The sequence below is a fragment of the Gamsiella multidivaricata genome (genome assembly GCF_025024155.1).
Source record: "Gamsiella multidivaricata strain RSA 2152 chromosome Unknown BC939scaffold_36, whole genome shotgun sequence".
NCBI lineage: Eukaryota > Fungi > Mortierellomycota > Mortierellomycetes > Mortierellales > Mortierellaceae > Gamsiella > Gamsiella multidivaricata.
This window is the reverse complement of record NW_026251744.1, coordinates 49,720-77,677: the sequence shown is the minus strand read 5'-3', so window position 1 is coordinate 77,677 and position 27,958 is coordinate 49,720. Positions and strand designations below refer to the sequence as shown.

Genomic DNA, 27,958 nt, shown 5'->3' with positions numbered 1-27,958 from the left:
GTTTTATTTGCAAAGATTTTCATGATTTTTGAATGCCATCGTTTGAGTGTCTTAATATACGTTAGTGATCTTTAGACAAAAAACATTGCATCAAGGATGTCGTCCTATAAACACAAAACAAAAGGACGTGGATATTAGTTTCCGGAATAAAAGAACAGTGCGTGCGAGTGCAGTAGTAATAAGACCTACCGCAATCCTGATCGGTCCAAACTCCACATCATGACGCCGATCTTGAGCATAGTCTAGGTAATATCGGCCACGGTAGGCAAGCATATGGGCATATTGCACGGCAGGGACGATTGAGATTGTCCTGGGGCATCGGCTGTACATATGACAGAGGTTGAACGTCAACCGCTGGAGCGAGTCGGATGTGAACTTGTTCTCATCCAGGAGAACATGGTACAGCATCGATCGGGATGTTCCTTGAAGTCCGGCATGACTTTGAAGGTCTTTTTTCGCGAGAAGAAAAAACATTTAGCATGCCTGCAGAAAACAAAAAAGAGTCCTAATAAAGACTAATAGACACACAGGACTTACAAAAGTTGAACTCTGTAGGGTGCGTAATGACGGTGTCGACGACTGTGCCTGACACGCAGTTTCCGGACCTATCTCGGTCTTGGTTGGATTGTGGGAAGAACCTTGCGTGATGACGCTTCTTCACAACAACGAAAGTTATGGGAGGCATGTATTTTGCTACAAGACGACATGCGGACAAAACAAATACCAGCTCTGTTAGGGTCCAAGCACACCAACACGCTTACACAAACTACCAAGAACCAAATCCGACGCAGTTTACTTACCATCCAGACCCTTGCAAGCCAGCTTGATAGCCATAACCTCGGTTCTCAGAATCTCGGCAAATTGACCCTCGGATACACCATCTCGATAGAACAAGATGCGCTTGGGATGATGGTTTGTCTTCCTCTTGTATGCAATGATGATCTCACGAATGGTTGACTGCAAAGTCTCGATAACCTCCAACCGTGGATCCTGTGAGAATACTCTTCCGATAAACTTGTATCCTTCGTCGTCAATCGATGCAACAATCGACGCAATCGAGGGCTTCTCGCTGTCTTCTCCTGGGCCTGGATGGCTCACATCTGCACCAATGATTAACGTGCTCCGTCTCTCCATGAAAGGCATCTCGTTCACAGCCAACGTGCTAACCACACCTCCGAGCTTGGTGAGGATTTTACATGCCATCAATCGGCAGTATTGATCGTTGGCTCTCTCGATCTTGGGCAACAATGCACACTGGGTCATCAGCCCCCGTCCTTGTGTCTCGCAATGTGCCTTGAGCATGGGATAAATCTGGCCCTTGCCTGGGAGAATGACCATCAGCAACTGAGGTGGGCGTCGGCACTCCGCTTCGATGCGTCTCTTCGCAGAGTCGACCTCTCGGACGATGTCTCCGTTGACTTGCCCGTACACGACAGGTGGTCGGGTCGCGGTAACAACGACACCAACACTTGACAGAACCTCAACCAGCAACCGAACAAACTTGCCAATGCTGTTATAAACCCTGTCTTCGCGTGCAAAGACGAGGAGTCCCCATGATTCCAATCGAGAGCCCTGCTTGAATGGACGTGACCGTGGCAGATTCCAGACACCAGAGTTTGGTCTTTCCTGAATACCGCTCGAGAACTGTACCATAGGTGGGGGCAGAATACGTGCGGGTACGGACGCCATACGAGTCGAGATGCGAAGTCCGAATGCTTCCAAGTAAGGATTGCGGTCAAAATCCAGGATACGCAAAGAGCTGTTGATTTTCTGTGCTCGAGCATCAGGTCTGATAGCGGTGGTTTTGATCATGGCAGCCACCTGCTCCTCGTTGAGCTGTGAGAATATGGATTCAATGGTAAACAGTGAAATGAGTAGATGAGTAAAGTAGAAGAAAGCATATGATAAAACGACCTATATCTCCCATGCATGTGTTATGAGCGCGGCCTACTTTTTTCTTGTAGTGCTGACCAGGATTGATGAAGCAAAGTTCTGCTGGAAAATAGCTGATATTTTCCCTTCCTTTAGCACCGAAGCAAGGGAGAGCAGGATACCTCAACGAGAAACCATGGGCCTGCCGGAAGTATTCTTCCACACTGATCTCTCTGGAGACGCCATCGTTCGAAACCATTTTGAAGTAGGTTCTATCCGCACCCTTCTCACTAAGCTTGACCAGCTTGAATCTATTAGAAAACGAATTTAGTTAAATCATTTTGCCTAAACTCTCCGATGCTGTTTCAAACCAACTACAAACGTTACCTCCGCTGACTCTTTTCGTGCTTGACGGTAAAATCGCAGCCTTTGAGGACACGCTCGATTTTGGTGATATCGTAGCTGCTCAAACCGCGCCTGAGATCCTGAATCCGAGCAATGTCACCAAATACCTCAACCGCATTTCCGCCCTTGATAAATGCCGTGGCAGTTGTGTCGATGTTGAGATAACAAGCGTCCTGCCCTGGTCTGATCGACTGAAATACACCATCCCATTTCTCGATTCCACCACCCAAATCACGAGCTCCCTCAGGAACGTACACCGAACGGCCGACTATTGTTTCCATCGAGTCGGCAGAGGAAAATCGAAGAACGGGTGTTAGATGTTGGGAAGCATGGTGCTGCTGCACAATATATGAATAAATGTAATATCAGGATATACCATTAATCATCTCTGAGAATGGTTTGTGAGTGAGGATAACATTCAGTGCTTGAATGGCCGTAGCACAGGCGGTTGTGAATGGGCCTCTCTTTTCAAGGAAGAGCTGCAATTCCGCAATGTCGATGATTGCTACGAATACCAGTTTGATTGTGAACATATTTTTCTTGGCTATCGGCTTGTTTGGAGCACCACGTTCGCCTGGCATTTCCATCTATATAAACATGAAAACGAAAAGGCGTTAGCAGCCCGACATCGGAAAATGAGAGGAGATATCATGCCCAGCAATATCGAAAGAGTATCAAATACAACAGATTCAGATACTTACTTGAATGGCAACTGCATTTCCAACCACTTGCAGTTCCTGTGATGAGAAAGCGTTCGCTTTTCCGTCGAATACGACCCTGCGATGTTCGCGGGCAAACGTTGGTTCGTTGGAGAGGTAACCCCACAGCTGCAACATAAGATTTGGACGTAGGTAGATGGATGCATGAGTGAATTGGTAGATGCAATACCGCCGTGCCACTCGCATGAGTTTGAGTCTCTCACCTGTCTGGCTCTCTTGGGTGGGATCTCTGGAGTGATTTGAACATCGTAATGGTAGAGCTTGGCGTGGGGCAACTACTCCAAAGGCGTCAAAGGAGAGGAATAAAGCAGTTCAAAACGCGAACATAGGCACAAGCAAGACAGAAGAACACCGCTTAGGCGAAATATGCTGCAGATGCTGAGAAGCGGTGTAGTTTGACAACACAGCATACCCTTTCAATAGAAAAAAAGTTTGCTGTAACCCGGGTGGCCCTGCCCTCCCTGCCTCCACGATCAGGCCTTAGCGCATTCTCCGTCAGGGCATGGTTGGGTGGGATAGGGGCTGGGGCTGAGGAGGAGGAGGCGTGGCTGCTCCTGGACCCATAAGTAGGCTCAGGTGCATCCCCGGCAAAGCGGCGTCCGTGTCTCCCAGAAGCGCCCTCAGGGCTGTCTGGCATCCTACGCTTGAGGTGCCCTTCTGGAGCTGACATGGCGAGTGATGCTGGGGATGTGCACTGGTTGTCTTTGAGGGGATGTTCTGGTTGTCTTTGATGAGTGTAAACTATGAAGAGCAATGACAGGAAAGGGGTGAAAAGGATAGTGTACGCAAGAAAACAGCTGCACAAAAATATCGAGTCACACTCATACAGCTGCCATTGCTGCTGTATTTTTGAGTGGGCTCAGATTCAAATTGGTTTTATTTGTCCGCCGGTGGTCTAAGAACGCGGGCGCCAGGGGAGGGGGAAGGGGAGGGGCCTGACCCTATCCCTGATATTCCTCACTAGTATTTCTCACTGGTATTTCTCACTGGTATTCCTCACTAGTTATTTAGTGGGAAAAGGAAAGGCAAGGGTATCAGCGCACGGTTCACAAATCTTGCGACAGCTGAAAATGAAATCCAGCAGAGAACGTACAATGAAGTATGCATAGTTTGCTGCGCATGCTGTTGAGCGTCCTTCTCGCCCTTGAGACCCACTTGGCACACCGAGCATCGAAGCGTGAATGTCGCCAAATCGGTATATTTATGCGCCTACACGAAATGCGTGTTGTGTTAGGGATGTTAGTCTAATGTAGGCGCGAGCAGCGATTGTAATGGGCTAATTGACAGCTTAACACTGGGACCGTACCTTCTTCAGTTTGGCGGCGAGCTGTGTTCCGGCAACGATGATGTCATCGAACGTAGTATCAAACTGAGTTTGATCGCACTCGGCTGGAATATCCAACCCTGGAGTAAGGGCCACCGCGTCATAATCTAAAATGGAGTACGTTAGTTGACAATGATGCAGGATAAAAAAGCAACAGAATGCTGCGCCCAAGGACTTCACTTACGGATACCGCTAGAGCATCAATTCATTGTTCACGAATGGAACCATTACACGGGGAACATTCATAATAAGTAACCATTTTACCGCTTATACTACAGCCTGTGGAATATCACGTCCGTCCCGAGTATTACCTGTACATCAACACAGTCCTCAGACTGTACTTGCCCTCCCCTGTTGAGCCAAGTAAAGATGCACGGGTAAGATGAATATGCTGCGCCTTAAGTCGTTGCTCACGCTCGAATGAGGTCGCGGCTCTTACCAAAGCGATCCACTCGATTCGTAGCTACGTCAATGCTATCGATTTCTGTTGTAACAAAATAGAAGACGAAGTCAGTCGACATCAGTTTTGCCGGTCACCCAGCTTCTATGCACCTTCTCAACGACTTGAAAGTATGTCCTTCTAGTACATTACCAATATTGTAGTGTTCGGAGAAGATGGCGAGTTCTAGGCAAACATGGAAGGATAACACAGTCCAAGGTCAACCATACGTAACCAATACCCATGCCAATCCAATCCAACATTTAGCGCAAGTACTGCGACACATCAAGCTGTAAGTCTGCTTACCAATAGCTCCTCCCCAGCTTTTTTCCCTAGTGATCCAATCGCAATACTCTTTTCTTGGGCGACTGTGTCATGGTAGCGTTGTTACGGTGTAAACCGGCATTCAATAGAGATGTATAAAGTGATTATTAAGCGATCGACATAACCCTTCGATGGCATTCTACCATATTGGTGCGACACTTACCCAAGGACAACATCCGGATACACTTCAGGGTTCGCCTCAATCGCTTGTGCAATAATTTGGCGAAGACCCTTGATGTTTTCTTTCATACTTGGATCGAGTGTGTAGGCAATAGCATTGAAGAGACAGCTGTTGTCGTCCTCGACTTCCTGTTACATTACGGTAGTATGAAATGATCTCAGTAACCGAAAGGTAGGTTTATTTTTTTTGACAGGATGTACAACCAATTGACGACCGTGCTTACTCTGACAACCAAGAAGCCCTGGTCTCGAATACGAATAGCATCAACAGCGCCGCTTGAAAGCATTGGCGGCACGGCTATGAAAGCTGGAGTGGGCTTGTAAGAGGGACCATCAGATGAATGCCCTCCGGCCGGGCTTTCTGTAGCTGCTCGGACCTGGAATGTCGACTGTGCTCCAGTTGAATGGACAGCGGCACGAGACCCAAATGCACTACCACCTCCAGATTCTGTCGAAGCACCAAGTGCACTAATGCCAGCATGTTTGCTGCTAGTGGGCGGGAAACTCGTTGCGGTGGCCATTGTAGCCTCAGTTGCGGTCTCTGCTGCTGATACCGAGAAATGCGACGAGGAAAAATTGAATGTGGCAGCCGATCCTTCTGGCCACTCGGACGTCAGGATTTGCTCCCCATCCCTAATGCCGAGGCTCTCAAGGGAAGAATGAGCGGTTGTCTCGTCTATGACAATTAACTTGGGCGGATATCCGAATTTTACTGTAATACGATTCCATAGCAAAAAAGAGTAACGATGGTGGCACGGATCCAATGGAATAGAAACACAGTGAGAAAGACAGTACAGCCCCAACCCTGCATGGAATCGGACCAAAATTGACACATACATTCCAGTCTATCGACAGGTGCCTTGATCTCGCGGGCGATCTCGCTCTGCGTCATTTGACAGATTCCAGGCTCATGTTTAGTCAAAAGGAAAAGGATACACTGGGGTTTCAATTGGAATATGTCTAAGCAAAGTGGGCCCTTACATGCAGCTCAAGCAAGGTGGACTGTGCGGAAAGAGTTGTAAGGGTCGCAGTACCCTCCTTGTGTCTGATGCGGAGTCTCATGGGCGCTGAATGAACAATGAAATACTGGAATGAGAAAGGAATGATTGGCGAGCCTTCCTGCCCTCCCTCTTCTTTCTCCTCATAACTTCATTAGTCGCACGGCACTTGACCGTTGCAACATATGCACGTGACACTTCTCTAGACAATGTAGCCTGCCGCCTGGGGGATCCGGCGTCAATATAAAAATAAATAAATAAACGGTGTTCCTCGCGAGTACTGCGGTTTTCGATATAGTGTCAGTATCAGTGTTCCTTTTATCTATCAGGCACCAATACTAGGCGCCGTGTGGAGCGATAACGAAGGGATGAAAATGGAAGTGCGAACTGCGGCATTACTATAGATTTCAAATAAAAATTGCTTATTAATTATAGAAACGACCAAAAACAATAAAAGCAGCGCAGCCAGTTGCTCGGTACTTGCTCTTGTTAACTCGTTTCCCACCCTTCCCCATCAGCATCCACTTCAGACCCTCTTTGCCCTTACGCCTTCTTCCTGAACACTCCTCCCTTCAGCTCTTTTCCTTATCAACCTCCATCACAATGGGTCGCCGTCCTGCTCGCTGCTACCGCTACCAAAAGAACAAGGCCTATCCAAAGTCCCGCTTCTGTCGGGGTGTCCCTGACCCCAAGATCCGCATATACGACCTTGGGCGCAAGAAGGCCAACGTTGACGAGTTCCCACTGTGTGTCCACTTGCTCTGCGATGAGAAGCAGCAGATCACATCCGAAGCACTCGAGGCTGGTCGTATCTGCGCCAACAAATACATCTCCAAACACTCCGGAAAGGACTCCTTCCACATGCGTGTCCGTCTCCACCCCTTCCACGTCTTGCGTATCAACAAGATGTTGTCCTGCGCCGGTGCTGATCGTCTTCAGACCGGTATGCGTGGTGCCTACGGTAAGCCCATGGGTACCGCTGCCCGTGTCGACATTGGTCAGGTCATCTTCTCGGTCCGTACCAAGGATAACAACAAGGCCGTTGTCATTGAGTCTCTCCGCCGTGCCAAGTTCAAGTTTGCAGGTCGCCAGAAAATCATTGTCTCTAAGAAATGGGGTTTCACTAAGCTCGCTCGCGAGGAGTACATTGAGAAGCGTGCCGCCGGTCAATTGCAGCCTGATGGATGCTACGTCAAGTACTTGAATCAGAAGGGATCTCTAAAGAATTACTTTCAGAAGACCCTGAATGCCCAGGCCTAAATTCGCGGATTGGCCTTATCCTTCGCTTGAGCGCTCCATTGTTTGGGTCCACTATCCATTGGTTCTTACCATTGATTAACTGCACAGGCAACACTTAGAGCAACGATACTTGCCATCCATTTTTTTTTTTTTTCATTGTACATGTACCTGAGATGTATAATAAAAAAGTCGCGTGCCTTGCTTGAAGCTCGCGAAAGTGGCTCTGTGGACTGTATAATAAAATGCTTGAAAAGAAAAGAAGACAGTGAATTAGTTCAGCAATGTCCATCATACCTTTGTGCCTCTAGGATGTGTGATCCTAGGATCAAAAAACCGGTTTCTTGATTTGGCAAGAATACGCGTTCCTGAAATTGATCGTCGTTGGTACTTCGGGAGAGATACATGTATCTGAACAACTTGGTTCTCATTCGCTCGCAGTCAAACAGAGACGATGGTAACGGTGCTAGGCTGTAGAGGACGGTCCAGACTGCAGCTCTTTCAATATGGTGCAGCTACATCCAGCGCTCACAAGTCAGCTCGAAACCTTTTGTTTTTGTTTTTGCTCTGTTCATTGGGTATTGGACCTGCCACCTTGCAAGGTGCAACGATCGGATGCACGTTCCTAATTGCTGGGCGTACAAAAAGGAGGCAACTATAAAGATTTGACCCGTCGGAAAAAAAATAAAAGAAAGAACCAGCTATTCATCCCTCTCATCACACTTCCTCATTCCTCATCCCCACACCCGATCACTTCTCTCCACTATGGCAGACACCAGCAACACCCAACCCAAAGTACCCCATGTCATGATTGTCGGCGCTGGTGTATCGGGTCTCCTGTTCGCCATCCTGCTCAAGAGGGCCAACATCCCTTTCGATATCTACGAGCGCGCCCAGACTGTCAAGCCACTCGGTACAGCCCTACATTGCATTCAGTCGCTATTTCCCTAGGCAGTTGATTCGGTAGCAAGCAATGTTGAAGAGAAGAGAGCAGCTATCTGATCTATCTTTTGATTCCACGGTGCCTGCAGGTGCAATCATGTCACTGAACGTCAATATTCTCCCGGTCTTTGAGCAGTTGGGTCTGTACGACGATTTGATGAAGATCAGCTTTACAAGTCCCGGCATGCATGTCCATAACGAAAACCTGAAGGAGATCGGATATCGCGATAATGACGGTATCAAAACAATGTAACGATACAAGGAAGGCTTTTTCTTAGGACGCGGGACAACCCCACTATTTATTCCAAACTAGAACCTCATTCCTCGCTCGCCATTTTTCTCCTCCGCATCTCCTGTTGATGCGCCTACCATATTCTAAATAGGGCTGGATACGACTATATTGTGTTTTCTCGTCCACAGTTGTATGATCTCCTGCTTGCCCAGCTGGATGCAGACAAGGTTCACTTTGGAAAGAAACTGGTCTCGATCAAGAACCTCCTCGAAGGCGTGGAGATTCATTGCGCCGACAACACCTCGTATTCTGGGGACATCCTCGTTGGTGCAGATGGTGCCTACAGCGCTGTCCGCCAGAGCATGTACAAGGAGTTAAGCGAGAAGAACCAGTTGCCCTTCTCAGATACGCAGGGACTTCAGATTGGATACATTACCATGGTCGGTACCTCGGATTCTTTGGATGAGGATAAGTACGCTGAATTGAAGGACGACTTTACGCATTTCCACTTTATTATCGGCAAGGGCAAACCCTATACTGTAAGTACCAAGTCGTATATTGCGTTCTATGCTAAGAATATGATTCCTTGGGAAGAGCGAAGAATCTCAAGGCTCACCCCGAGCTCTCTTTTTTTTTTTAACATCTAGTGGAGCACGTTCACTGTCCCAGGCAAAAGAATCTGCTGGGGAGTGCAGATCCAGCTGAAGGCTACCAGCGCAGAGGACAGGGAGTTCAAGAACACCGAATGGGGCCCCGAAGGAAATGAGGCCATGATTAAGGAGGTTTACGACTTTCCGACAACCTATGGTCCTCTCGGCCAACTTATTGATGCGACTCCAAGAGAGCGTATCTCCAAGGTCTTTTTGGAGGAGAAAAGTACTCAATCCAGCATTGCTTGTGCCTCGTTCACGCAGCCACTTAGTTGTCCATCTACTTACATTTGACCAATGGTTCCATTTGTCACGCATAACCGTAGTGTTCGAGACATGGTTCTCTGACCGCGTTGTGCTTATTGGAGATGGTAAGGAAGGAGTCGTTGCTGCATATGGCCGCCTTCTGCTAAATTGCTCTTCGATCGAGTGCAGAAACGGGTGTCTAACTTCCAACTTTATGTTTAATTTATTCTGCCGTAGCTGCACACAAGGTAGTCTATGGCGGAATGAAAGGACCCAGGGAAAATACAAATGAAATGATACGAGCAATAGAATGTTGAGCAATGCTTCCATAACTACCTATTGCCATAGATGCTTCCAAGCGCAGGACAAGGTGCTGTGAATGCAATGCAGGATGCAGTGATTCTTTCCAACTGTCTGTACGACATCGCAAACGATGCCACGCCCAAGAACATCGCTACGGCATTCAAGGAGTACAAGGACCAGCGGTACCCACACGTCAAGTTCCAGTTCGACTCCAGTAAACTGATGGCTAAGGTCATCTTTGGTCAGGTATGTATACTCTTCTTTATTCCTGGCAAATTTCATATTGTCAGCGCCCATGATGTCTTGTCCTCGTTCTCATTCTGCGCTTATGTGTTGGTGTTGTGTCTGTGACAGACCTGGAGCGAGCGACTGCTGCGCCGAATCGTGTTTGGATATCTTCCCAAGTCGATGCTGCATCGAGACACCATCAAGGCGGCGGCGTATCGTCCCCAGTGTACATTCCTTCCACTGACGCCCAGCCGCGGGACACATCCACCACTGCCTCAAAAGCCCTCGAAGAGATATCAGGAGGAGCAGAGCCAGCTCAACAAGACGAGCACTGCCGCTGCCACGGCTTGAGTTTTTGTTAAGCAAAGAAAAAACCTTGTTCAGAATTGACACTAATAAATCCGCACTGGATCCACAAAAGTGAAAGTAGCCCATTCTCCTACGACCTGTTCACTGGAGCAATGGGGCGGAGGATATGGTATCGATGAGCATGGTCTATCTCTCGCACAATGTTTGCATGCATGGATGTCATCAGAATTACAATTGGTTCCTTCAGATTGTTCTGTCCATGAAGGTTCAGCTGCAACCGAAAGTGGGTCCTTGAACCATGCTGATTTTTAGCTGGGCACGAAAACAACAACAAACAACCTGAAGGCTGCAAGCATGCTACTCGCATGGTTGTACAAGATGTACGGCGTGCATGGCTGGGAGACCATGATCGTCTCATCATCTTGGATCTCTCTTCATCCTCGCCATTCGCCGATCTCTTCTTCATCTTTTTTTTTTTTTTATTTCCCAAACCCTCGCACTCCAGCTCTACATTCTTCATATTTCAGAAAAATGGCACAACAAGAGTACAGACCTAGCAGCCCTCCTCGGGTGATGATTGTCGGCGCAGGCATCGCAGGTGTATTCCTAGCCATCCTCCTCGACCGCGCCAACATCCCTTATGAGATTTTTGAGCGTGCAACGTCTGTGAAACAACTTGGTAATACAAGGGAGACTTGGATGAGAGTGTGGCATGGACGTCAAAGACGCCTCGACGGAAGAGTCACACCGCGATCGAATGTCAGTCTGCACTCGGCTGCCACGCATCCAAAGAACGTTTATATTAATTGGACGAAATTATTTAGGTGCTGTCATGTCCCTGAATGTGAATATCCTGCCGGTGTTTGAACAGCTGGGGCTGTATGATGAGCTGATGAAGATCAGCTTCATAAGCCCAGGGATGCACGTCTACAACGAGAACATGAAGAAGATTGCTTACCGAGGCAACGAGGGAATCAAAGAAGCGTAAGAAATAAACCGTAGAAGGTTGACAGCAACGTCCTGTTGCCCTTATTTTTGGTCTAACCCTATATGTCCCAATCCTCCATGCTCTGCACTCCCTGTCGTTCACAGTGTCGGCTACGACTATATCGTCTTCTCGCGCCCAAAGCTGTATGACCTTTTGTTGTCCAAGCTTGTTCCTAACAAAGTCCAGTTTGGCAAGAAGGCTCTCTCGGTCAAGCACCCTCAAGAGGGTGGTGTCGTCATCACCTTTTCCGACAACACTTCCTACATCGGCGACATCCTCGTCGGCGCAGATGGTGCCTATAGTGCTGTGCGACAGAACCTTTACAAGTCCCTGGCCGAGAAGGACGAATTGCCCCTCAAGGACGCCCAAGGCCTCAAGATCGGCTACATGACCATGGTCGGAACCACGGATCCATTGGATGAAGAAAAGTATGAGGCCCTGAAGGACAACTTCACGCATTTTTCCTTCATCATAGGCAAAGGAAAGCCATACACGGTAAGTGCTCTTTTTGTTGTTGTTGTCAGCAACCATGGAGCATTTTTTGATGGGCGCAAGATTGAAGATCCTTTGAGCATACATGTGCTCCGCCTCCTCACTCCTCGCTCTCTCATTCGTTCATTTGTCGTAGTGGAGCGTCTTCACAGTTCCCGAGAAGCGCGTCTGCTGGGGTGTTCAGATTCAGCTGTCCCAGGCCACTGCCGAGGACAAGTCCTTCAGGAACACCGAGTGGGGTCCTGAGGGTAACGAGGTCATGATCAAGGAGATCCGCGATTTCGCGACACCCTATGGTCCCCTTGGTCAATTCATTGACATGACACCTAGAGACCGCATCTCCAAGGTCTTCTTGGAGGAAAAGAGTATGTATCCAAGTCTGGGATATGCTCTCCTTTAAATACTCTTCCTCCATGCACTCATCACATTCGCCGCTCTTGTTGCCTTGTACGCGTTTCTAGTGTTCGAGACCTGGTACTACGGTCGCGCCGTTCTCATCGGCGATGGTAAGAGAGCGTCACCAGTTACTCTTCGTTGTTTCTTTGTTTCTAAACACCTCCATGTATCTGACGAACCCTTTCATTTCGTGTACGCTGCTGCTCCCCACGTTGTCCTTTTGCTTACTACCAGCCGCCCACAAGGTAAGCAACTCGGCTTTGAGATGTTCTACTCATTCCTCTCACCCTTTGATCGCTTTTATCACTCACTAATGACAAAAAAAATGCCCAATTTCTCTCCTTGCAGATGCTCCCAAGCGCGGGTCAGGGTGCCGTGAACGCGATGCAGGACGCGGTCATCCTCGCCAACTGTATCTACGACATTGCACACGATCCCAGCAGCGAGAACGTTACCGCGGCCTTCAAGGACTTTAAGGAGCAGCGATACCCTCATGTCCTGCAACAGTTCGACATCAGCAAGACCACAGCAAAGGTCATTTACGGCCAGGTATGTTGCACTCTGCATTGCTCCCCTCCTTGCATAACAAACACTCCTGCATAACTGTATTTGTTGTCATGGACGTACCACTACTTGGGGAAGCGCCTGGACTGACCCAATTTCTTATTGCTCTGTTGCCAATCTTTTTCTCTCTCAGACTTTGAGCGAACGTATTTTGCGCCAAATCGTGTTTGGATGGCTCCCTCAGTCGATGCTGCACAAAGACACTATCAGGGCTGCAGCCTACCGTCCTCAATGCTCATACCTCCCCTTGACGCCTCACCATGGTACATGCTTCGTCCTACCCCAGAAGCCTTCGAAGCGGTATCAAGAGGAGCAACAGAAGAAGGCTCAGAAGTGAAAAAGTAGTTTCTAGTATATAGTATATAATATAATATATAATATCAAAAAAAAAAAATGAGAATCCCATGACCGCCAGGGGCATACGAGAAACGCAAGAAGACCGAACTCTTAACGGCCATGCATAAGGGAAAAGTCAAATTGACTTTTGATTCGTGCGCGTCCTGTTTGAGTGCGTTTCTAAGTGCTTTCCCTTCGCTCACCAATCGCTAAGGTGACATTCATAGGCAGCAAGGAAATCAGGCAGCGGTTTTCTCATGGAGATGCGCGCCTTCGTCTGAACCAAAACAATGTAACAACGAGTCTCTGTCAAGAATATACGATTACTGTCAGACATCGCCGGCAAACCTTTTCTTTATTTTCCACTTTGCGTCCCCAATAAAAAAAAAAAAAAAATCTGGTCTCCGGTTTAGACAGACAGGAACCGAGCTCGATCAATCATTCGTCTTGTCTGCTCTCCTTATTGTATTTCTATTTGTTCTGTATCCTGAACTTATACGCGGATTCCAAGCTGGTGCTCCATGACTGTGTGCACATCCACCATATCCGTCGACAGTTCAGGAACTAGTATCAGACAAAGACAAAAGTTGCGGGAGAAATATATATATATATATAAAGCGTCAGTATGCTGCAACCATTCTCTCAAAACACTCCGTCCAAAACAACATTCGCCCTGATTTTCCTTGCTCGGCCTTACCGTTCAAGAAGTCTTCGAAATCGATCGTTTCATCCTTGCCCACCAAAATATCCAGTCCCAAGTTCGAGCTTCGGGGGAGCATGGATGGTCCACGCGCCTTGATGACCAAAGAGCGCTCCATCGCCATCTTGATCGGTGCGTGCATACCGTACATGTTACGGGCCAAATTCATCTTGAGCTCGTCCTGTGTGTTCTCCCACTGTTTTTGTTGTTGTTGTTGTTATTGTTGCGCCCAGTTGAGTATTATTTGTTGGTCGACAAGTGGTTGTTGATAAAGAGATCGAGGTGCGGTGTTAATGAGATCGTATCAAAATGTCGAGAGAAAAGCGATAAAATGAACAAAAGAAAAAGCGATTAATACGATGTTGCAATCGCTCCTGTCTGACGATCATTACGGCCCTGATACCGTGCTATAGTCTTCAAACGGTACCTCAGCAAGACGATTCTCAAGAGGATGCTTTGCAGTGACCTCACTTGCAATCTGTCTCATGCCAAAGCGCATCGTGTCGTGGAGTCCATACGAGTTTGACGTATCAAAGACCGAGGCCGATCCTGCGGTCGAGGGTTTGCTTGAAGGTGCGAGGCGGAGAGACTACAACAAGGTCATGAAGAAAAAAGCCCTCCCCGGGAAGCGATGAGTTTTCTTTTTCTGGGACTGAGTACAAAAGCTATTCCTGCTGTGTTGCTCCAAGGTCTATCCGTTTTATGTAGCTCCGAAGCATTTGCAAAAGCAAAGTCGAGGGTTAAGTGTTACCATAATTGACTGATTGGCTTTAAGCTGATGAATGAATTTTGGTTTTTTTTTATCAAGTGGGTCCTTGGTAAAGTGATGAGTGGAATGGATGGAATGAAAGGTGGAGCTGTCTGCAGTGCATACGCAAAGGTCAGAGCTTGGTCGCGTCCTAGTTCGATTGTCTCAAGAGCAGTCCACAGTGCACGCGTAAGATTTATTTGAAAAGGACTACCTAGGCGCTATCTACGTCACCATAAATTTATCAACGCCCCTGTAATCATCACGTGGGTGTGTGTGGTCGTACATACAAAATGTTAAAGTTCCATCTTTCTTCTTTTTTTGCGATTAGTGGCGCTGGTTCCAACAATCGCCCCTTCGGCCATCTCTTGCCCTGGACTTCTTGACTCCATCCATGGGTATCTACCATCTGCCGTGACGGGGTGAAGATAGAGTGATCGTTCCTGGTGTAATAGGTACTCTCGGGCAATGTTGGACATGTTTTCGGCCGCCATCACATCTCTGTGGCGATACCGTCCACAGTGGGGGCAGAAGAGTTCTCGAAGGGTGACTTGGGCCACAAACCGGTGGCAATCCGGACATTTCTTTGACGTATAAAACTCGTTGAGACCCACCACAATGTATCTGAGAGATCGAGCCTAAATAAAATAACAAAATATATTATTCATTGGCACTCACTCCTCTGAAGACATTCCCGATGGTACATGGTGAAGAGTTTGCTTACCAATGGGACGAAATACGACAAAAATGAAGAGTGCAGAGATGACAGTCGACTGGAGCTTCCGAACTAACCGAGGCCCACACCGATCAACACAGGATTGTCATCCTTGCAGCGCTCACCGATGCTGCCACCAACAATCCGGAGTAGGCTGCTGGCAATAGCCTGGTACTCGATGTGCTTGGCTCGCTTCATATCCCAAGTGTGTTTGTTGAACCGATTATTGTTACCATTATAAAATTCCAACAGTCGATCCTCGACTTGTTCAAGCATCTCGATGTAATTGGTGACGCTCGCCTCTGGACTTCGAATAGGAGGAAGACAGGACCCGATGTCCGCGATGGAGTCTGACTGACCCGCTGGAATCAGCTGCTTCTCGTCCTCAAGTCACCGTCTGTATCGGAACACAGGCTGCATCACCGCTTTGGTTAACAGCAAGATTATGGTGGTGGGCTTTCGCGAGCCCCATCATTGTTGGTGGCGTTGTGGTCGCTTGTTGTTCCAAAGTGAATCTCTGCATAACATCCTGTGGTGTTGTTGTCGAGGAAGAGGTAATAGGGAATAAGCCTTTGAAGGACGGAGGGGCTCCTTGCACTGGATCCTTGTCTTTGCCCGATTGTGGAAGATGTGCGTATGCTCCGACGACAAAAGCTTGTCCTGCATCAAGGGTGAGGATCTTGATATCTTTAGGATCGACACCAGGCCAAAGTCTCGCCACATCATCTTTGGTTCGGACAACGTTTCGGATCTCCGTCAAAAAATCACTGGTACCGTGAAGTGTGGAAGTCAATCGAGGAGGTAGGCGATCGTCGGGCAGCCGCTTGTATTTGACTGACAGAAGTTCCCTGACTTTGGAACACAGGAGCTGCATAGTGAATCCGTCAGTTCGTAAAGACCCCCTGTGAAAATATCCTTTGCGGGCATAGGTCTCCGGTCTGAACTCTGGATCGTCCAGCATCTGCAAGTGGGTCTCGAGATCATCAAGGGATAACAACTTGATCGCAGCGCGGTGTCCAGCCTTGCCTCTCTGGCGACTGGTCAGGTCTTCGGGATCGATATCGACGATGAGGTGCTTGATGAGAAAGCCTGGTTCTTTTCCTCCTATCCACTCCTCAACATCCTGCATGGATGTGCAGACGGTACCGACCAGTTCCTGAACCCGTGCCCTCAGTGCGCCTCCGCGGTTGAAAAAGAACATGGCTAGTTGTCGCTCCGTGAAACTGACAAAAGGTTGCTTCGCCGTTGACATGGGGATGATCCTACGAGGGTTTGGACTCAATTTGTTGATCGCGAGGTAGTTTTCAATAGCAGATACCTCCTCTTGGATCTCCACGTTAGCATCGGATCCCAACAGCCCCTTCTTTTTTCTTTTCTGGAGCTATAATTGAGAAGATAAAAAATAATAAATGAGAGGCATGATAGGTATCGGTTTGATGTACATTAAGATGACCAATAGTGCCTTCAACTCATACCTTATTATGCAGCTCACAGGTCCCATTACGGTACATTTTTTTGAGTTCGACCTTGAGCTGCAACGCCACCGATAGGAGTAACTCTGTTGGTGAGAAGGGAGTTGTCTCGTTGAGAGCGGCCCGAGGACGTGGTGGGCATACAGTCCGAGATCCTTGAGGCGATCAATGAAATCGTTGACCTTCTGACCGGTACCACTTTTTCGTGGGTAGTTCCCAGAGTAGAGGTATGACAGAAAGCTCTGGAGGAACAAGAACTGCTCAGAGCCTTTGCCATCCTTGGGTTTCTGGTCCATGTCACCACCATCCTCACCGTCGTCCTCTGCAGCACAACCGTCATCCAGCTTTTTTGCGTCCTTCACGGAGACTCCAGGACAAAGAAAATCCATGAATCGACGATCGTTGGGACCCGGTCCATGCTTGTTCACATGCTCGACAAACTTTTCAATTACTCGTTGGCCTTGTCGTTTGATCCTGGCAGCCTCGCGCACAGCGTTTCGAATACAGAGGGCAACTTCCTGTTGAACGATACCGTCGTTTGGCAGAGCTCGTCTGAGGTTAGCGGATAGAGTACCGACGTTCAAAGTAGACGTTGGGTGTTGGCATTGTAATAACCGTGTAATAGCGAGCTTGCGGGTGGCTGCACTCGAATCGGACAACGTTTTGAGTTTGGTCTTGGGCTCGTCGCTGGAGGCTCAAGCTCGTCTTTTGCTTCAGACTCCCTGTAAGGCTCGAACTTGTAGAGCTTCATCTTGACTGGGGGTGGGGGGTTTGTTGCCCCTGTCCTCGTCTTGAATGAGCAACGATGGCGATTTCGTGGGAATTGCGTCCTTGGAAGCGGCGGGTGACCGTTTGACTCCTGAGACGGTAATGTGGTCGGAGGGTCATCCTGCAGATTCGGTGCAGGTTGTTGTGGTTGTGCTGAGGATGGTTGCGGTGATGGCGGCTGTGGTAAGCGCGACCCAAGGCCAGGCTTCAACATAGCTGGAGACTCAACTGTCCTATATTGAATGGAAGAATGCGAGGAGCGGAGGCGGATGATCTGATCATTGCGAGTACTATTGACATCAAAACAATAAGTAAGGTGAGCTGTGAGACGATTGCCGATGCCAAGTCCTAAATGCCGTGCGATATTGAACAGAAATATAGCATACCTTGGTTGCAGTTGTGCGCGAAAATCCTTGTTCTCCTGGTACATGGCACAAAGATCCTTGAGTCGTTTGTAAAGCTCACTGTAGGACGAGACGTTGGACAAAGGACGAGGATCACTGACAGGCGTCTGTTGGAGATCAACAAAGACTCTGAGTGCAAGTTCAAGTGTTCTGTTGTCTGTGTTTTTTAAAACGACCTTGGAGTCTTCCAAATATGCATTCACCGTCTGTCGCACATCTGCAAAAATAGGGTAGAAAAATATATATATTAGTTAAATGGTTCAGCCTCGCTCCTTAATACTTTGATCATTGATATTTACCTTGTTTCTTGATCGTCTTGATAATCGAAAAGTTGGTCGCCGGTCCAAGAGAGTAGATATTTTTTCCGTAGTCGTTGTTGGAGGCAACAGCGAGGGCCGTGAGTTGGATCCTGGACACACCGAGAACCTCACAGATATCCGGTATCTTGTAGATCAGAATCAAGTTCCTTGAAATCGGGCGCCACAGGGTTGACACGGATGGGTACGCGAGCATATCGCTGTCCGCAGACACGACAATATCGTCAGATCTGCAATCTCGAGCGATCACAACATCAGCTTCCGTCTCGCATCGCTGGATGCTCTACCCCTCGTCCTGCATATACTTGACAAATGCATCACGGATGGGCAGGGACCAATAGAAGGAGGACGCAAGGCTGGTCCAGGCATCGGCAAAGTGTCGCTTACGGACCTTGAGGTTGTTATCGATCCGTCTTTGTAGTTCATCCACACTTTCTTTGCATCGCTTAGTAGTCTTCTCCCGGGCTTCTTGGCGGATCTGAGCAGTGAACTCCTTCCTCTCTGCCTGGACTCCGTCGACGTAGATAATGATGTTTTCCTTGGTCCCGAACCGCATGACATCCAGCTCTAGGATCGTATGGGCCACCTCGATGGAGTTTCGTGTATAAGCATCCTGATGACTGAAAAGCGAGAGAGAAGGTCGACTCTTCTGGTGGCGGTGTTCGAGGTTGTTGACGCGGCTGATGGGTAAAGTACAGAGGGTTGGTAACCCTTCTTACGAAGAAAGGCGTACCAGCCTTTAAGACCCATCACTTCCTGTACGTCGAGTGGTGCGATGAGAGAGCTGCTGTCGAATGTGTAGTGTTTAGCTGAAGTAATGTGATCGATTCAATGGAAAAGAGGTCGGATGTCGGGAATCTGCAAAGACGATGAGGTTATGAGGTTTAAAGTAAGGAAGGAAAACGAGTGATCAGTGCTGTAACGCGTGGGTTCATGTCAGAGTTTAACTCTGTTGGTATTGTCATGTGACGCTAGACGCGTCTAAGATTGGATCAACATTAAGTTATCTATTTGACAACCTGGGTTGCCATGCATTATTCGCCAACCCCCCTTTAATTAACCGCTGATGCTACCCACTGCACACTTGTCCACCGCAGGCTGCACTAACTCACATCTGCTTGCTCTCGCCATTTCTCCTCGCTGCCCCACTGCTCTCCTCCTCCTCCTTTACCCCTGCTGACGAGTCATTACACTAGCCTACCCATATCCTCGTAGCATGGATCCAGCTGTACTGAGTAGAGCCGAACTGACCGCTACCTCAATCGCCGCTGCAGTATATGTGGATTCAGAAGGCGGGCCAAAATAAGTCTCGTAGCAGCAGTCAATTAGGGGGGGGGGGTTGGCAAATAATGCATGGCAACCCGGGTTGTCAAATAGATAACTTGGCCCTCATCACAGAAAGCTCCATGATGTAAAGATGAGCGAAGGCAGCACCGAAACGTCTAGAACCATGGAATCATGGATTACTAATCTGGATCTTTATTCGTCTGATGTATATAAGGAAGGACAGACTATGTAGTTGGACCACAGTTCATATACTCACAACAGTCTAGCCAATAAACAATTGTCTTCACACATTCGTCTTTGTTCACTCACCTTGTTCACTCGTCTCCCCTCGTTTTCACCTCGTTGTTCCTCGCTCACCCACAAGTCTTACATATGACGTCCGTACAGACGAAGAATTCGCCATCATTGCTGCCTGTCGCTGCAACTATTATGCTCAACATCAGGCGCCGTGCAAATATATGTATTTAACCGCAAAGGCCTATAAGGGCATAGAGATTTCTTATCAAGGAGAGCCTTACGAAGTTGACTACTTACAAGTACAGGCCGACCAGAATGATTTTGATCCTTCAGCTGATTCAACACTTCCGTCGTCTTTGGAGTAAACCCTCCCACCAGCAATCCTTCTTCTACTTCATAGGCAAAGGGCAGAAAAGGCGGAACAGAAAAGAATAGCCAGAGAAAAAGAACAAGAGCAGGAGCTTCAGGATCTTGAGGCCGATCTGAAAAACATGATATCGGAGATCGTCATTGCCGCTGGCTCAACAAAGAAGAGGAAATGTACGCTCGAGTACTTCCAGACCACAATTGCAGGAGTAAGGAAGACCTTGCTTGAGGTGAAGGGCCTCAATACTGTCCAGGCGGGACAAAGATGTCAGTTAGCCGTTCTCAAACAGGCACAAGGAATTGAGTCTGATGGACGGTCAGAAGATTGTGTTCCAAAATAGGATGGTCCTTATTGCCACCCTTAAAAAACTTATTTCCGTCCAAAAAGTCTGCCAATCAGGAGGTTTATGCCTGGAAAGTCCTGCTCCCAATACTCTAATAATTTATCTATCCAAGGTGTCTACCGTACTTACTTATCAGACAGGGACATGTTGGCCACTTTGCCCTCTGCGCTCTCCACCATAATTTTGTCTGCAGCTGCAGAACTGTTCGATATCCCCTCATCTTCGGTATCCTTCGCCTGGTTTCCCTTCTGCTTCTCTTGCTGACCCTCCAATTGCTTCTGTTGGTTCTTCTCCCTGTTCCTGACTTGCTTTCCCGGGCTTTGTGCATTTCCCGATGCTGTGGACGGATTGTCCTGCGCCGCAGCCTTTGTCGCCTTGGCTGCCTTGGCTACTGCGGCTGAGAACTGGTTCGTCAGAGGGAGGTATTCGAACTTGCGGGAGTCCAACTCAAGGGTCACTGGACCGTCGTTCGCGATATTAACTATCATCATTGCACCGAATTCTCCGTCTGTGCATGAACGAACAAGATACAAAAAAAGTGTGGCCGTCAGTCTTTTCTTTTCTTTCTTTTTCTTTTTTTTTATGCGACAGTGCAGAAATGGTCGTTAGATTTATTCGCTTACCTTTGATGCGATCTGGATTATACGCCTTCTTGAGACGATCCAGGAAGTCGTGATACATTTGCTTGGAGGTTTCCGACTTCATCGAGAGGTGGAAGTCTGGTTTGCTGCCTTTGATCACTTGGCCGTACAGCGTGAACTGCGATACTATGCACCATTCATTACCACCGAGCAAAAAAACTAGTCGTCAGGGCAGGCACACAATAGTAGACATTCCCTATCATGCGCATACAATGAAATATTACAGCACTATACCCTTCGAGCAAAATAGACGCAGGATCTGGTCACTTACCACACAAGATCTCGCCTCCGACATCGACGACGCTCTTGGCCCACATCTTTGGCGGCTCAATTCCCGTCGCTGAATCCTGCGATCCAATAGCCGATGATGCTCCTGCTGGCATCGAAGCAATCTGAGTGGAATCGAACACTCGGACACTGAGCAGTTTGCGGACCATAAAATCAAGATCTGCAGAAGTATCATCCACAGACAGACCGATCAGCACACAGAGACCCTGCTTGATCTTCGAGATCTGCTGGCCATTAACTATCAACAAAGGCACCACGAACAAAAAGATTGTCAATGTCAAGAAGATTAATTACATATGGTCCAGGACAATCCCAAGGACTTGGCTCACCCTCGACGCTAGCCTGGAGGACTCTTTGAAGAACCTACGCTCTCACACAAATAGAAGAGGAAAGCAACGAGTGAGGATGCCTGGTCAATCGGACAAAATGTTGCTTCGTCTCTTTTCTCGACAACAAATTTGTTGCGCTCCTGGTTCTTACAGCTCGCATGCCGATCGTACTTCGAAAGGTGGAATGAAGAAGAGATGCCAGATGCAATGGCTGCCGCACGATGTGTGCTCACCAAACGGCCAAACCATAATTGGAAGACGGGCAAAATGATTCACGATCTACGTTCCGTTCCTGATTTTCGTCACCAGGACTAGAGGCCTCAAGCTCGACTGCACCATCAATGGGTTCTTATTTTATTTGGCTGCGTGGTGTTATTAGCCGTTTTATGTACATGAATGCCTGACCGGCGCAAAAACAAATGTCCATTGGCAAAAGGAGAGCGTAAAGGAAGCTTTACCATCCCTCAATACGTCCGCCGCGAGAGTCAGAGTGAAAGCTATTGTGACCGCTGTTAGCCCCGCTGCCGATGCCCCGGTCGCTGCCGCCTCGACTCATCCGACGACCCTCTAACATGGCGTCAAAGGCCCCAGCTCCTGTGACCGTCGCAAACGGTGGGGGTGTCGATGAAGCAGAGGGCAAGTTATATTCGTCAACGAACCCTGATCCAGATCCAGGTCGGCGGAGTAAGCCAAGATTCTCGATACTGTTTTGAACATTGGTATTGCTTCCACTGCTCGACCCAACTCGACTATGCGCGGCACTGTTGGACCGGCTATTGTTATTACTGTGTTCTGCTCCAAGATTGTTTCCATTGCCACCTCGTCCAAAGAGCCGCAAGTGAGGCGATACGGATGACGATCCTGCAGCGGTACCCCCACTACCACTATTGCCATGATGCGGATCAAATGATGGCGACTGCGGCTGAGAGCGCAGATTCAGTATCGCTCCAGTCAAAGGCAGCATCCCTCGATCGTGAGCCCCGCCAAGGATGACGCCTGTAGAGCCTACCGCAGTCAGGCTAGGGTCCTGTCCAAATGTTGATGCAGGACTCAGTTCACTCATGATGAACAGCATATCGTCATCATCGTTGATACTGGTGTTGGCTTCGTGCTTGTCGTCACGTTCGCGTCCAGAGCGAGCACCTCTCGCGTCCTCGTCGTCCTCATCTTCCTCGTCATCTTCGCCACGACCGCGACTCCTGCCCTTATTGCCTCGAGCACTGCTACTGTCCGCAGAGTTCATCTCGTTCAAAGATTCGTTGTCATCAGCCGCCCGTGTCCTGAGCCTAGGCAATGCAAAGCCCGATCCGCTGCCCAGTCGTAAGAGTCGTCCTGGTCGACTAGTCGACGTCTCACCACTTGCGAGGGAAGGAATAGGTCTTGGGTCAGGTCCAAATGGTACCCCAGCTGTAGGAGAGTTGTCTATGGCGTCGCCCTTCTTTTCGCGTCCTGTGTTCAAAGGTGCCGAGTAGAGGGAGTGCTGATGGTGCAAATCCTCAGGAAACGACCCATATGCAATATCATCCGGTGCTGCCACGCCCATTCGGCCCATGGCTTCCTCCATGCCCAAAATATCCTTTCCTTGGTCCAAACTGCCATGTCGAAAAGCCATGTTGCCCATGTTTTTCCGAGCAAGCTCATGATGCATTCCGCTATAGCTGCTGCTACTGCCACCGCTCCCGCTGCCCAACCAGGAGTGTCGTTTTGTTGGTGTGTTCCCCGTGGCTCCTTGTCTGGTAGTAGAATATGCTTGAATTGGCTGGCTTTCAAATCGACCAGATGACTTTGGCGGATGTACTGGGATTTCAGTGTGCAGCGGTGAAGGTGTTGGGGGCTGATGAGTGAACGATTGTGAGTGCCTGCTTACACCTGAAGGTCCGGTTGGGCTACCAGGTCCCACGTCACTCAAATTTGATCGGCGGGATGAGTGTCCAGTCGTTACAGCCAGGGGTAATGAGCTGTTCGTCTGTTGTTCTTTTGCGAGAAGCTGGCTCGTTGACATTGATTCTGACAAGTTGGCGTTGCTCAACTTGAGCTGCTGAAATCTGTCTAAGGTCGATTTTGCTCTCAAGCCAGAGGCAGAAAGACTGTTATCGCCTGAACCAAAGGATGGTCCCAGTCCTGAATTACTAGCTTTTCCAAACATTTTCAACGGCTCTGGTGTGTCCAGCATGTTGTAAAACGCCCTAACATCCTCATCGTCCGGAGTGAGCTGAAAAAGAGCCTATTTGATAGTCGTGTGTCAGTTAGATTGGAGATATCAAAATAAAAATAAAAATAAAAAAGACTACAGACCAGGAAGTTATCATGCCACTTACAGAGGAGCCGATAGTTGAATTTCGATTGCCGCGTCCAGGAGGTAGACTTTCACTGGATGCGCGTCTGCTCGAGGAATCATACCGATGACCAAAGCTGGATGTTACTCTTGGAGCTGACGTAGAGGAGGCGTTGCTCTTGGCTGACGTTGATAGCAAATTTGCTCCTGAGCTTGGGATACTCGAGGCTGCTCCGGTGACATTGGTTGACATAGCAGTTCCTGATTTCTGAGCCTGTGCGAGCAATCCTGAACTCTGCTGTGACGAATGCACACGATGCATCGACGACGAGGACGGTGAGCGATTGAGGTGAATGGACGATGGTCTGGAGGTGATGGACGCTGGAAGATTCTCCAGATAGGATGGTGATGGCGATGATGACAAGGACGGCGATTTGAAGGGTGAGAATGTTGATGAAAGGGGTCGACGATTGTCGGGCTGACTGGTCTATAGAGTTCAAAGCAAATACACCGAAAACACTGGTCAATCACCTGTCCAGAGTCAGAGCGGCATAGTTCCCAGGGCCTTAGATATTCCTTAGCTTACCTCCATGCTGGGCCGCCGCATCGACTTGACGGACTCCTGCGAGTGGGTGACAATAGTCGGCGTAAAGTAGTTTTCATCCATATCGATGAACTTGGAACTCAGCACCGCCTCGGACTCATCCACATGGAACTCGCAATTGCTTCGATATGTCACCTTCAATGAGAATGCACTATAAAGCGCCGAAGTCGCGGGATAACGTTGACATAAGAACGGGTCATGATATTGATTAGACAATACCTTGCGAGGGTGCATCGTAAATAATTCAAGGCGCTTCGCCTGCAAATCAGCCAATCGGCCCACAACGATATGGTCTACGCACGTACCCAATGGGTGTCTCGACTTGTCCGAAGCGATACTCTGAAAGCATAGGTCGCGCCTCTCCCTCAATCAAAGGCACCTCTACAATGACGATGACGAACCCCATCAATTAAAACACAGCACGGGTTAGTTTTCTCAATTTTCGGGAGGGGAAGCAAGGGGGTCAACAACGATACATGTCAGCCGCGCGCTGTTACACGTAATTAGGACAGAAAATGAAGGAATGCTACAGCACAGCGCACTGTCCCTTGATTTGGCGATCAAAGGCAGCAATAGTTTTTGTATCCTTGTGTAAGAGATCGAATCATTTGGATGCAATATGGCGCGTATCAAATTGCCTCATGAATAGAAAATATTAGGTCGCCTTACCAATGCCAATCTCCGAATCGCGAAACATGCTCTCCTCTGGACTGTGACCACGACTGACCCGGAACCCGATCTTGAGGGGATGGTTCTGCTTCCGGAGGCGGCGATAAAGCTGATAGGCGGGCAATAGACGCATGTATGCATACAAGGATCGGAAAAAGATGATGGACTTCTTGTAGACCACGGGTGGTTCTGGAACTGGGTCTGGCGGGGTATCACTGTTCACGTAGAGTAAAGAGAAAGCATTGGAAAATGGGAATGATCGTCAGTGACTCCTGTAGATCGAGTGGTCAAGTCTCTTCACCTGACATCTCGCGCTGGAAATGCGTATTTATACCTGAGTGTTAGGGACCATGACTCTAGGATGATGTTACGCCGCGTCCTGCCCTGCCCCAGCGGTGTTGTCGCTGCCGTCGAAGAAGGTCCTGTGATGTCGACCCTGTTCTTGCGGTTATTCTCGTCCATGAGAACTAGCATCTGATTTGATGACAGCTCCGATGTATCCAGTAACAGCTCCACTAGCATGGGCGGTGGCGATTCCGTGATCGCCCTTGCCCTCCAGAATTTGGCATCCTCTTTGTAGATATCCAGATCCTCCAGCTCCAAGTTGAACTGTAGGTGTGGACAGGAACTAACAGTTAGCACCACCGTATTTGAGTCAGACAATGGGGGGTGAACAGGACAACAGCTATTGCTTACCCATTTGCTGGTCTTCTTCACAAGTGGGACACCACGCAAGGATCCTTTCCGAGGAGTATTGCCTGCATGCGCATCGGTATGGGTCACGCGGGCCAAGGTTACAATCTGAATGACCTTGACATAAAAGTTCTAATGGGACGTTTTGACAATCACTACGGGTTAGCCAACCGTTACAGCAAGAAGAGGAACAGCCCTGCGGAAAATAAGCAGGCGGAAGCAACGTACCTGAAGGATCTGGTCTGCCTTTTGGTTCCTCGGTGGTGGGGGTGGTTGCTGCGGTGGCTGCTGTTGCTGTTGCGGCAGTTGTTGGTGCTGAGGATTGGACGAGGAGGAGGAGGCGGTGGAGGAGAAGGGCACGGGTGAGTCTGGACGGGAACTTGGCTGGTAGTAGGAGGAGATGCTCGAGTGCCTGCTCATCGGGGATATGTGTTTTACAGTCTAGGGCCTGACCGAATGTTAAGGTCGCAGGGGGGAGGGACAGTTGATCGTGAGCTGGTGCCTCTGGGATGATGCTAGAGCAGAAGAGAATGGGTATAGAAGCTGGGTGGAGGATGGGAGGAGGCGATGGCGATGAAGGCGACAAAGGAAAGGAAGTATTTTTTCTGTCTTGACAAGGAACGAGAGAGGAGAAGGAAAGGAATGAAGCTTATGACGCTTGTTATTCTTTTGCTTTCTTATGAGCAAACAGCAGCAGTAACCAGCAACACCTCCCCCATGCCCCCCACACGCAGGCAAAGGCAGAGGCAAATTTTGACTGCAATGTCCATCTGTGGTCATCTCCTCGTCGTCTGCACGGCTCTCAGGCGCGTGTTTCGACCAAAAGGGCAGGCAACAAACACGAACACGACCATCGGCACCAACGATCGACTGTCAACAATCGAGAAAGGGGAAAGCACTCCTCAGTTGAGTTGACCATGTCCACGCTCTTCACTTCCTGTACTTCGCCTCCACTTGCTTGCCCACACAGCTGCATGCGCGTCTTATCTCTAGGCCGGAATGAGATCCATGGGTCACTCAGGGACTCACTGACGGCAAGCAATATCATCCTTGGACTTCAATTGACGATGCTTCCGCATTGAAAAACCTCATTTTCATCATTTTTATATTGTATATATTAAAAACACTCTTTATTATGGTCTCCATAGCTCATTCAAGTCGTCTGCTTCAGTGCCTTAAAATAACGAACCTATGAGAATCAATGGACTTTGGACCATGATCAAGCAATGAACAAAGATATGGTCAGATTAGCATACGTGATATCGAGAGATCAATTGACAGAGATAGACCTATAGCGACAACAAGAGCAATCGCAATTGAAGAGCGAGGGAGGAAGCGAAAAAAGGATGGAAATGTGGATCCCTGGCACAACAGGCCGCAGATCTGAGTCCCACTCCTCCCAAAGGAGGCGGGTCCCACTCCAGACAGTTGTTTAAGAGATCCGGGTGTCCTAAAACCCCTTCCTTCTCAAGGAAGGAAGATTAATCTTATCCGATTGAAAGTACAAATGCCAGCAGAGAAAGCTCGGCCTTCGTGGGTGCGGATGTTTTATATATATGCAAAATGGTGTTCGAGTGATCGCTGGACGATCCCTTTCTGCGATCAAGCAATGTCGAACGGATGTGTGGGACAGAGTCGCGTTGCGGAACGAGAATAAAAAAGAAATGGTGGAATAATTAAACATTGACAATGCCTGGAAGGGATATGTACCTCGTGAATAAGCTGGCAGTGTGGTTAGGTGAGAAAGTTGAGAGAGGAGAAGAAGGAGTGGAGGGAAGTGGGATGAAGAATGGATCAAGGAAGGGTGTGAATGAAAAAAAATTTGTCCTATGTAGAAAAGTATACAGCAGTGGCTTGCGGCAAGTCCGATCGAAGACTGTTGAAGAGCGACTGTGCTGGCGCGCTTGAACGAACAAAA

General features: G+C 48.6%; 12 protein-coding genes across 12 annotated transcripts; 4 read left to right on the top strand and 8 right to left on the bottom strand.

The window, feature by feature from the left end:
- Positions 1 to 90: 90 nt before the first annotated feature.
- On the bottom strand, positions 91 to 2,810 carry BC939DRAFT_397686 (Piwi domain-containing protein; the record flags this gene model as incomplete). The annotated part of the gene is made up of 6 exons (XM_051552370.1): positions 91 to 449; positions 538 to 693; positions 801 to 1,836; positions 1,952 to 2,183; positions 2,260 to 2,545; positions 2,654 to 2,810. 6 exons carry the CDS (start codon positions 2,808 to 2,810, stop codon positions 91 to 93), a joined length of 2,226 nt encoding a protein of 741 aa, XP_051411742.1.
- Positions 2,811 to 3,788: 978 nt separating this feature from the next.
- Positions 3,789 to 6,627, bottom strand: BC939DRAFT_452823 (uncharacterized protein). Its single transcript, XM_051555844.1, has 12 exons — positions 6,245 to 6,627; positions 6,101 to 6,146; positions 5,488 to 5,975; positions 5,247 to 5,392; positions 5,066 to 5,127; positions 4,913 to 4,945; positions 4,760 to 4,804; positions 4,632 to 4,671; positions 4,505 to 4,512; positions 4,303 to 4,427; positions 4,090 to 4,205; positions 3,789 to 3,995 (listed from the first exon to the last, which is right to left on the bottom strand). Exons 1-12 carry the CDS (start codon positions 6,323 to 6,325, stop codon positions 3,980 to 3,982), a joined length of 1,206 nt encoding a protein of 401 aa, XP_051411741.1. The 5' UTR covers positions 6,326 to 6,627; the 3' UTR covers positions 3,789 to 3,979.
- Positions 6,628 to 6,864: 237 nt separating this feature from the next.
- BC939DRAFT_411441 (ribosomal protein L10e/L16) lies at positions 6,865 to 7,722 on the top strand (the record flags this gene model as incomplete). The annotated part of the gene is made up of 1 exon (XM_051552940.1): positions 6,865 to 7,722. The coding sequence occupies one exon, from the start codon at positions 6,865 to 6,867 to the stop codon at positions 7,519 to 7,521; it is 657 nt and encodes a 218-aa protein (XP_051411740.1). The 3' UTR covers positions 7,522 to 7,722.
- Positions 7,723 to 8,210: 488 nt separating this feature from the next.
- On the top strand, positions 8,211 to 10,473 carry BC939DRAFT_493329 (uncharacterized protein). Its single transcript, XM_051559555.1, has 8 exons — positions 8,211 to 8,410; positions 8,529 to 8,688; positions 8,823 to 9,210; positions 9,319 to 9,547; positions 9,648 to 9,692; positions 9,805 to 9,815; positions 9,916 to 10,116; positions 10,225 to 10,473. Exons 1-8 carry the CDS (start codon positions 8,263 to 8,265, stop codon positions 10,447 to 10,449), a joined length of 1,407 nt encoding a protein of 468 aa, XP_051411739.1. The 5' UTR covers positions 8,211 to 8,262; the 3' UTR covers positions 10,450 to 10,473.
- A 397-nt stretch (positions 10,474 to 10,870) lies between these two features.
- On the top strand, positions 10,871 to 13,199 carry BC939DRAFT_493328 (uncharacterized protein). The gene is made up of 8 exons (XM_051559554.1): positions 10,871 to 11,086; positions 11,232 to 11,391; positions 11,500 to 11,890; positions 12,024 to 12,252; positions 12,349 to 12,393; positions 12,518 to 12,528; positions 12,632 to 12,832; positions 12,981 to 13,199. The coding sequence occupies exons 1-8, from the start codon at positions 10,939 to 10,941 to the stop codon at positions 13,182 to 13,184; spliced, it is 1,389 nt and encodes a 462-aa protein (XP_051411738.1). The 5' UTR covers positions 10,871 to 10,938; the 3' UTR covers positions 13,185 to 13,199.
- A 312-nt stretch (positions 13,200 to 13,511) lies between these two features.
- BC939DRAFT_452817 (proteasome maturation factor UMP1-domain-containing protein) lies at positions 13,512 to 14,782 on the bottom strand. Its single transcript, XM_051555843.1, has 4 exons — positions 14,635 to 14,782; positions 14,311 to 14,472; positions 13,881 to 14,079; positions 13,512 to 13,747 (listed from the first exon to the last, which is right to left on the bottom strand). Exons 1-4 carry the CDS (start codon positions 14,635 to 14,637, stop codon positions 13,677 to 13,679), a joined length of 435 nt encoding a protein of 144 aa, XP_051411737.1. The 5' UTR covers positions 14,638 to 14,782; the 3' UTR covers positions 13,512 to 13,676.
- Positions 14,783 to 14,962: 180 nt separating this feature from the next.
- Positions 14,963 to 15,467, bottom strand: BC939DRAFT_452813 (uncharacterized protein). The gene has a single exon (XM_051555842.1). It carries the CDS (start codon positions 15,211 to 15,213, stop codon positions 15,034 to 15,036), a length of 180 nt encoding a protein of 59 aa, XP_051411736.1. The 5' UTR covers positions 15,214 to 15,467; the 3' UTR covers positions 14,963 to 15,033.
- Positions 15,468 to 15,471: 4 nt separating this feature from the next.
- BC939DRAFT_172096 (uncharacterized protein) lies at positions 15,472 to 16,984 on the bottom strand. The gene is made up of 2 exons (XM_051550378.1): positions 16,822 to 16,984; positions 15,472 to 16,727 (listed from the first exon to the last, which is right to left on the bottom strand). The coding sequence occupies exons 1-2, from the start codon at positions 16,855 to 16,857 to the stop codon at positions 15,732 to 15,734; spliced, it is 1,032 nt and encodes a 343-aa protein (XP_051411735.1). The 5' UTR covers positions 16,858 to 16,984; the 3' UTR covers positions 15,472 to 15,731.
- Positions 16,985 to 20,666: 3,682 nt separating this feature from the next.
- Positions 20,667 to 21,709, bottom strand: BC939DRAFT_397698 (D-Tyr tRNAtyr deacylase-like domain-containing protein; the record flags this gene model as incomplete). Its single annotated transcript, XM_051552372.1, has 3 exons — positions 20,667 to 21,049; positions 21,165 to 21,308; positions 21,454 to 21,709. Coding segments are annotated over 3 exons (783 nt in total), but the record flags the coding sequence as incomplete, so codon positions are not given.
- An 85-nt stretch (positions 21,710 to 21,794) lies between these two features.
- BC939DRAFT_172090 (uncharacterized protein) lies at positions 21,795 to 24,077 on the bottom strand. The gene is made up of 2 exons (XM_051550377.1): positions 21,951 to 24,077; positions 21,795 to 21,833 (listed from the first exon to the last, which is right to left on the bottom strand). The coding sequence occupies exon 1, from the start codon at positions 23,970 to 23,972 to the stop codon at positions 22,254 to 22,256; it is 1,719 nt and encodes a 572-aa protein (XP_051411733.1). The 5' UTR covers positions 23,973 to 24,077; the 3' UTR covers positions 21,795 to 21,833; positions 21,951 to 22,253.
- An 853-nt stretch (positions 24,078 to 24,930) lies between these two features.
- Positions 24,931 to 26,764, bottom strand: BC939DRAFT_452788 (autophagy-related protein 13-domain-containing protein). The gene is made up of 5 exons (XM_051555841.1): positions 26,269 to 26,764; positions 26,044 to 26,172; positions 25,682 to 25,956; positions 25,348 to 25,562; positions 24,931 to 25,059 (listed from the first exon to the last, which is right to left on the bottom strand). Exons 1-5 carry the CDS (start codon positions 26,458 to 26,460, stop codon positions 24,944 to 24,946), a joined length of 927 nt encoding a protein of 308 aa, XP_051411732.1. The 5' UTR covers positions 26,461 to 26,764; the 3' UTR covers positions 24,931 to 24,943.
- Positions 26,507 to 27,127, top strand: BC939DRAFT_172083 (uncharacterized protein). The gene has a single exon (XM_051550376.1). It carries the CDS (start codon positions 26,608 to 26,610, stop codon positions 26,953 to 26,955), a length of 348 nt encoding a protein of 115 aa, XP_051411731.1. The 5' UTR covers positions 26,507 to 26,607; the 3' UTR covers positions 26,956 to 27,127.
- The last annotated feature ends 831 nt before the right edge of the window (positions 27,128 to 27,958 follow it).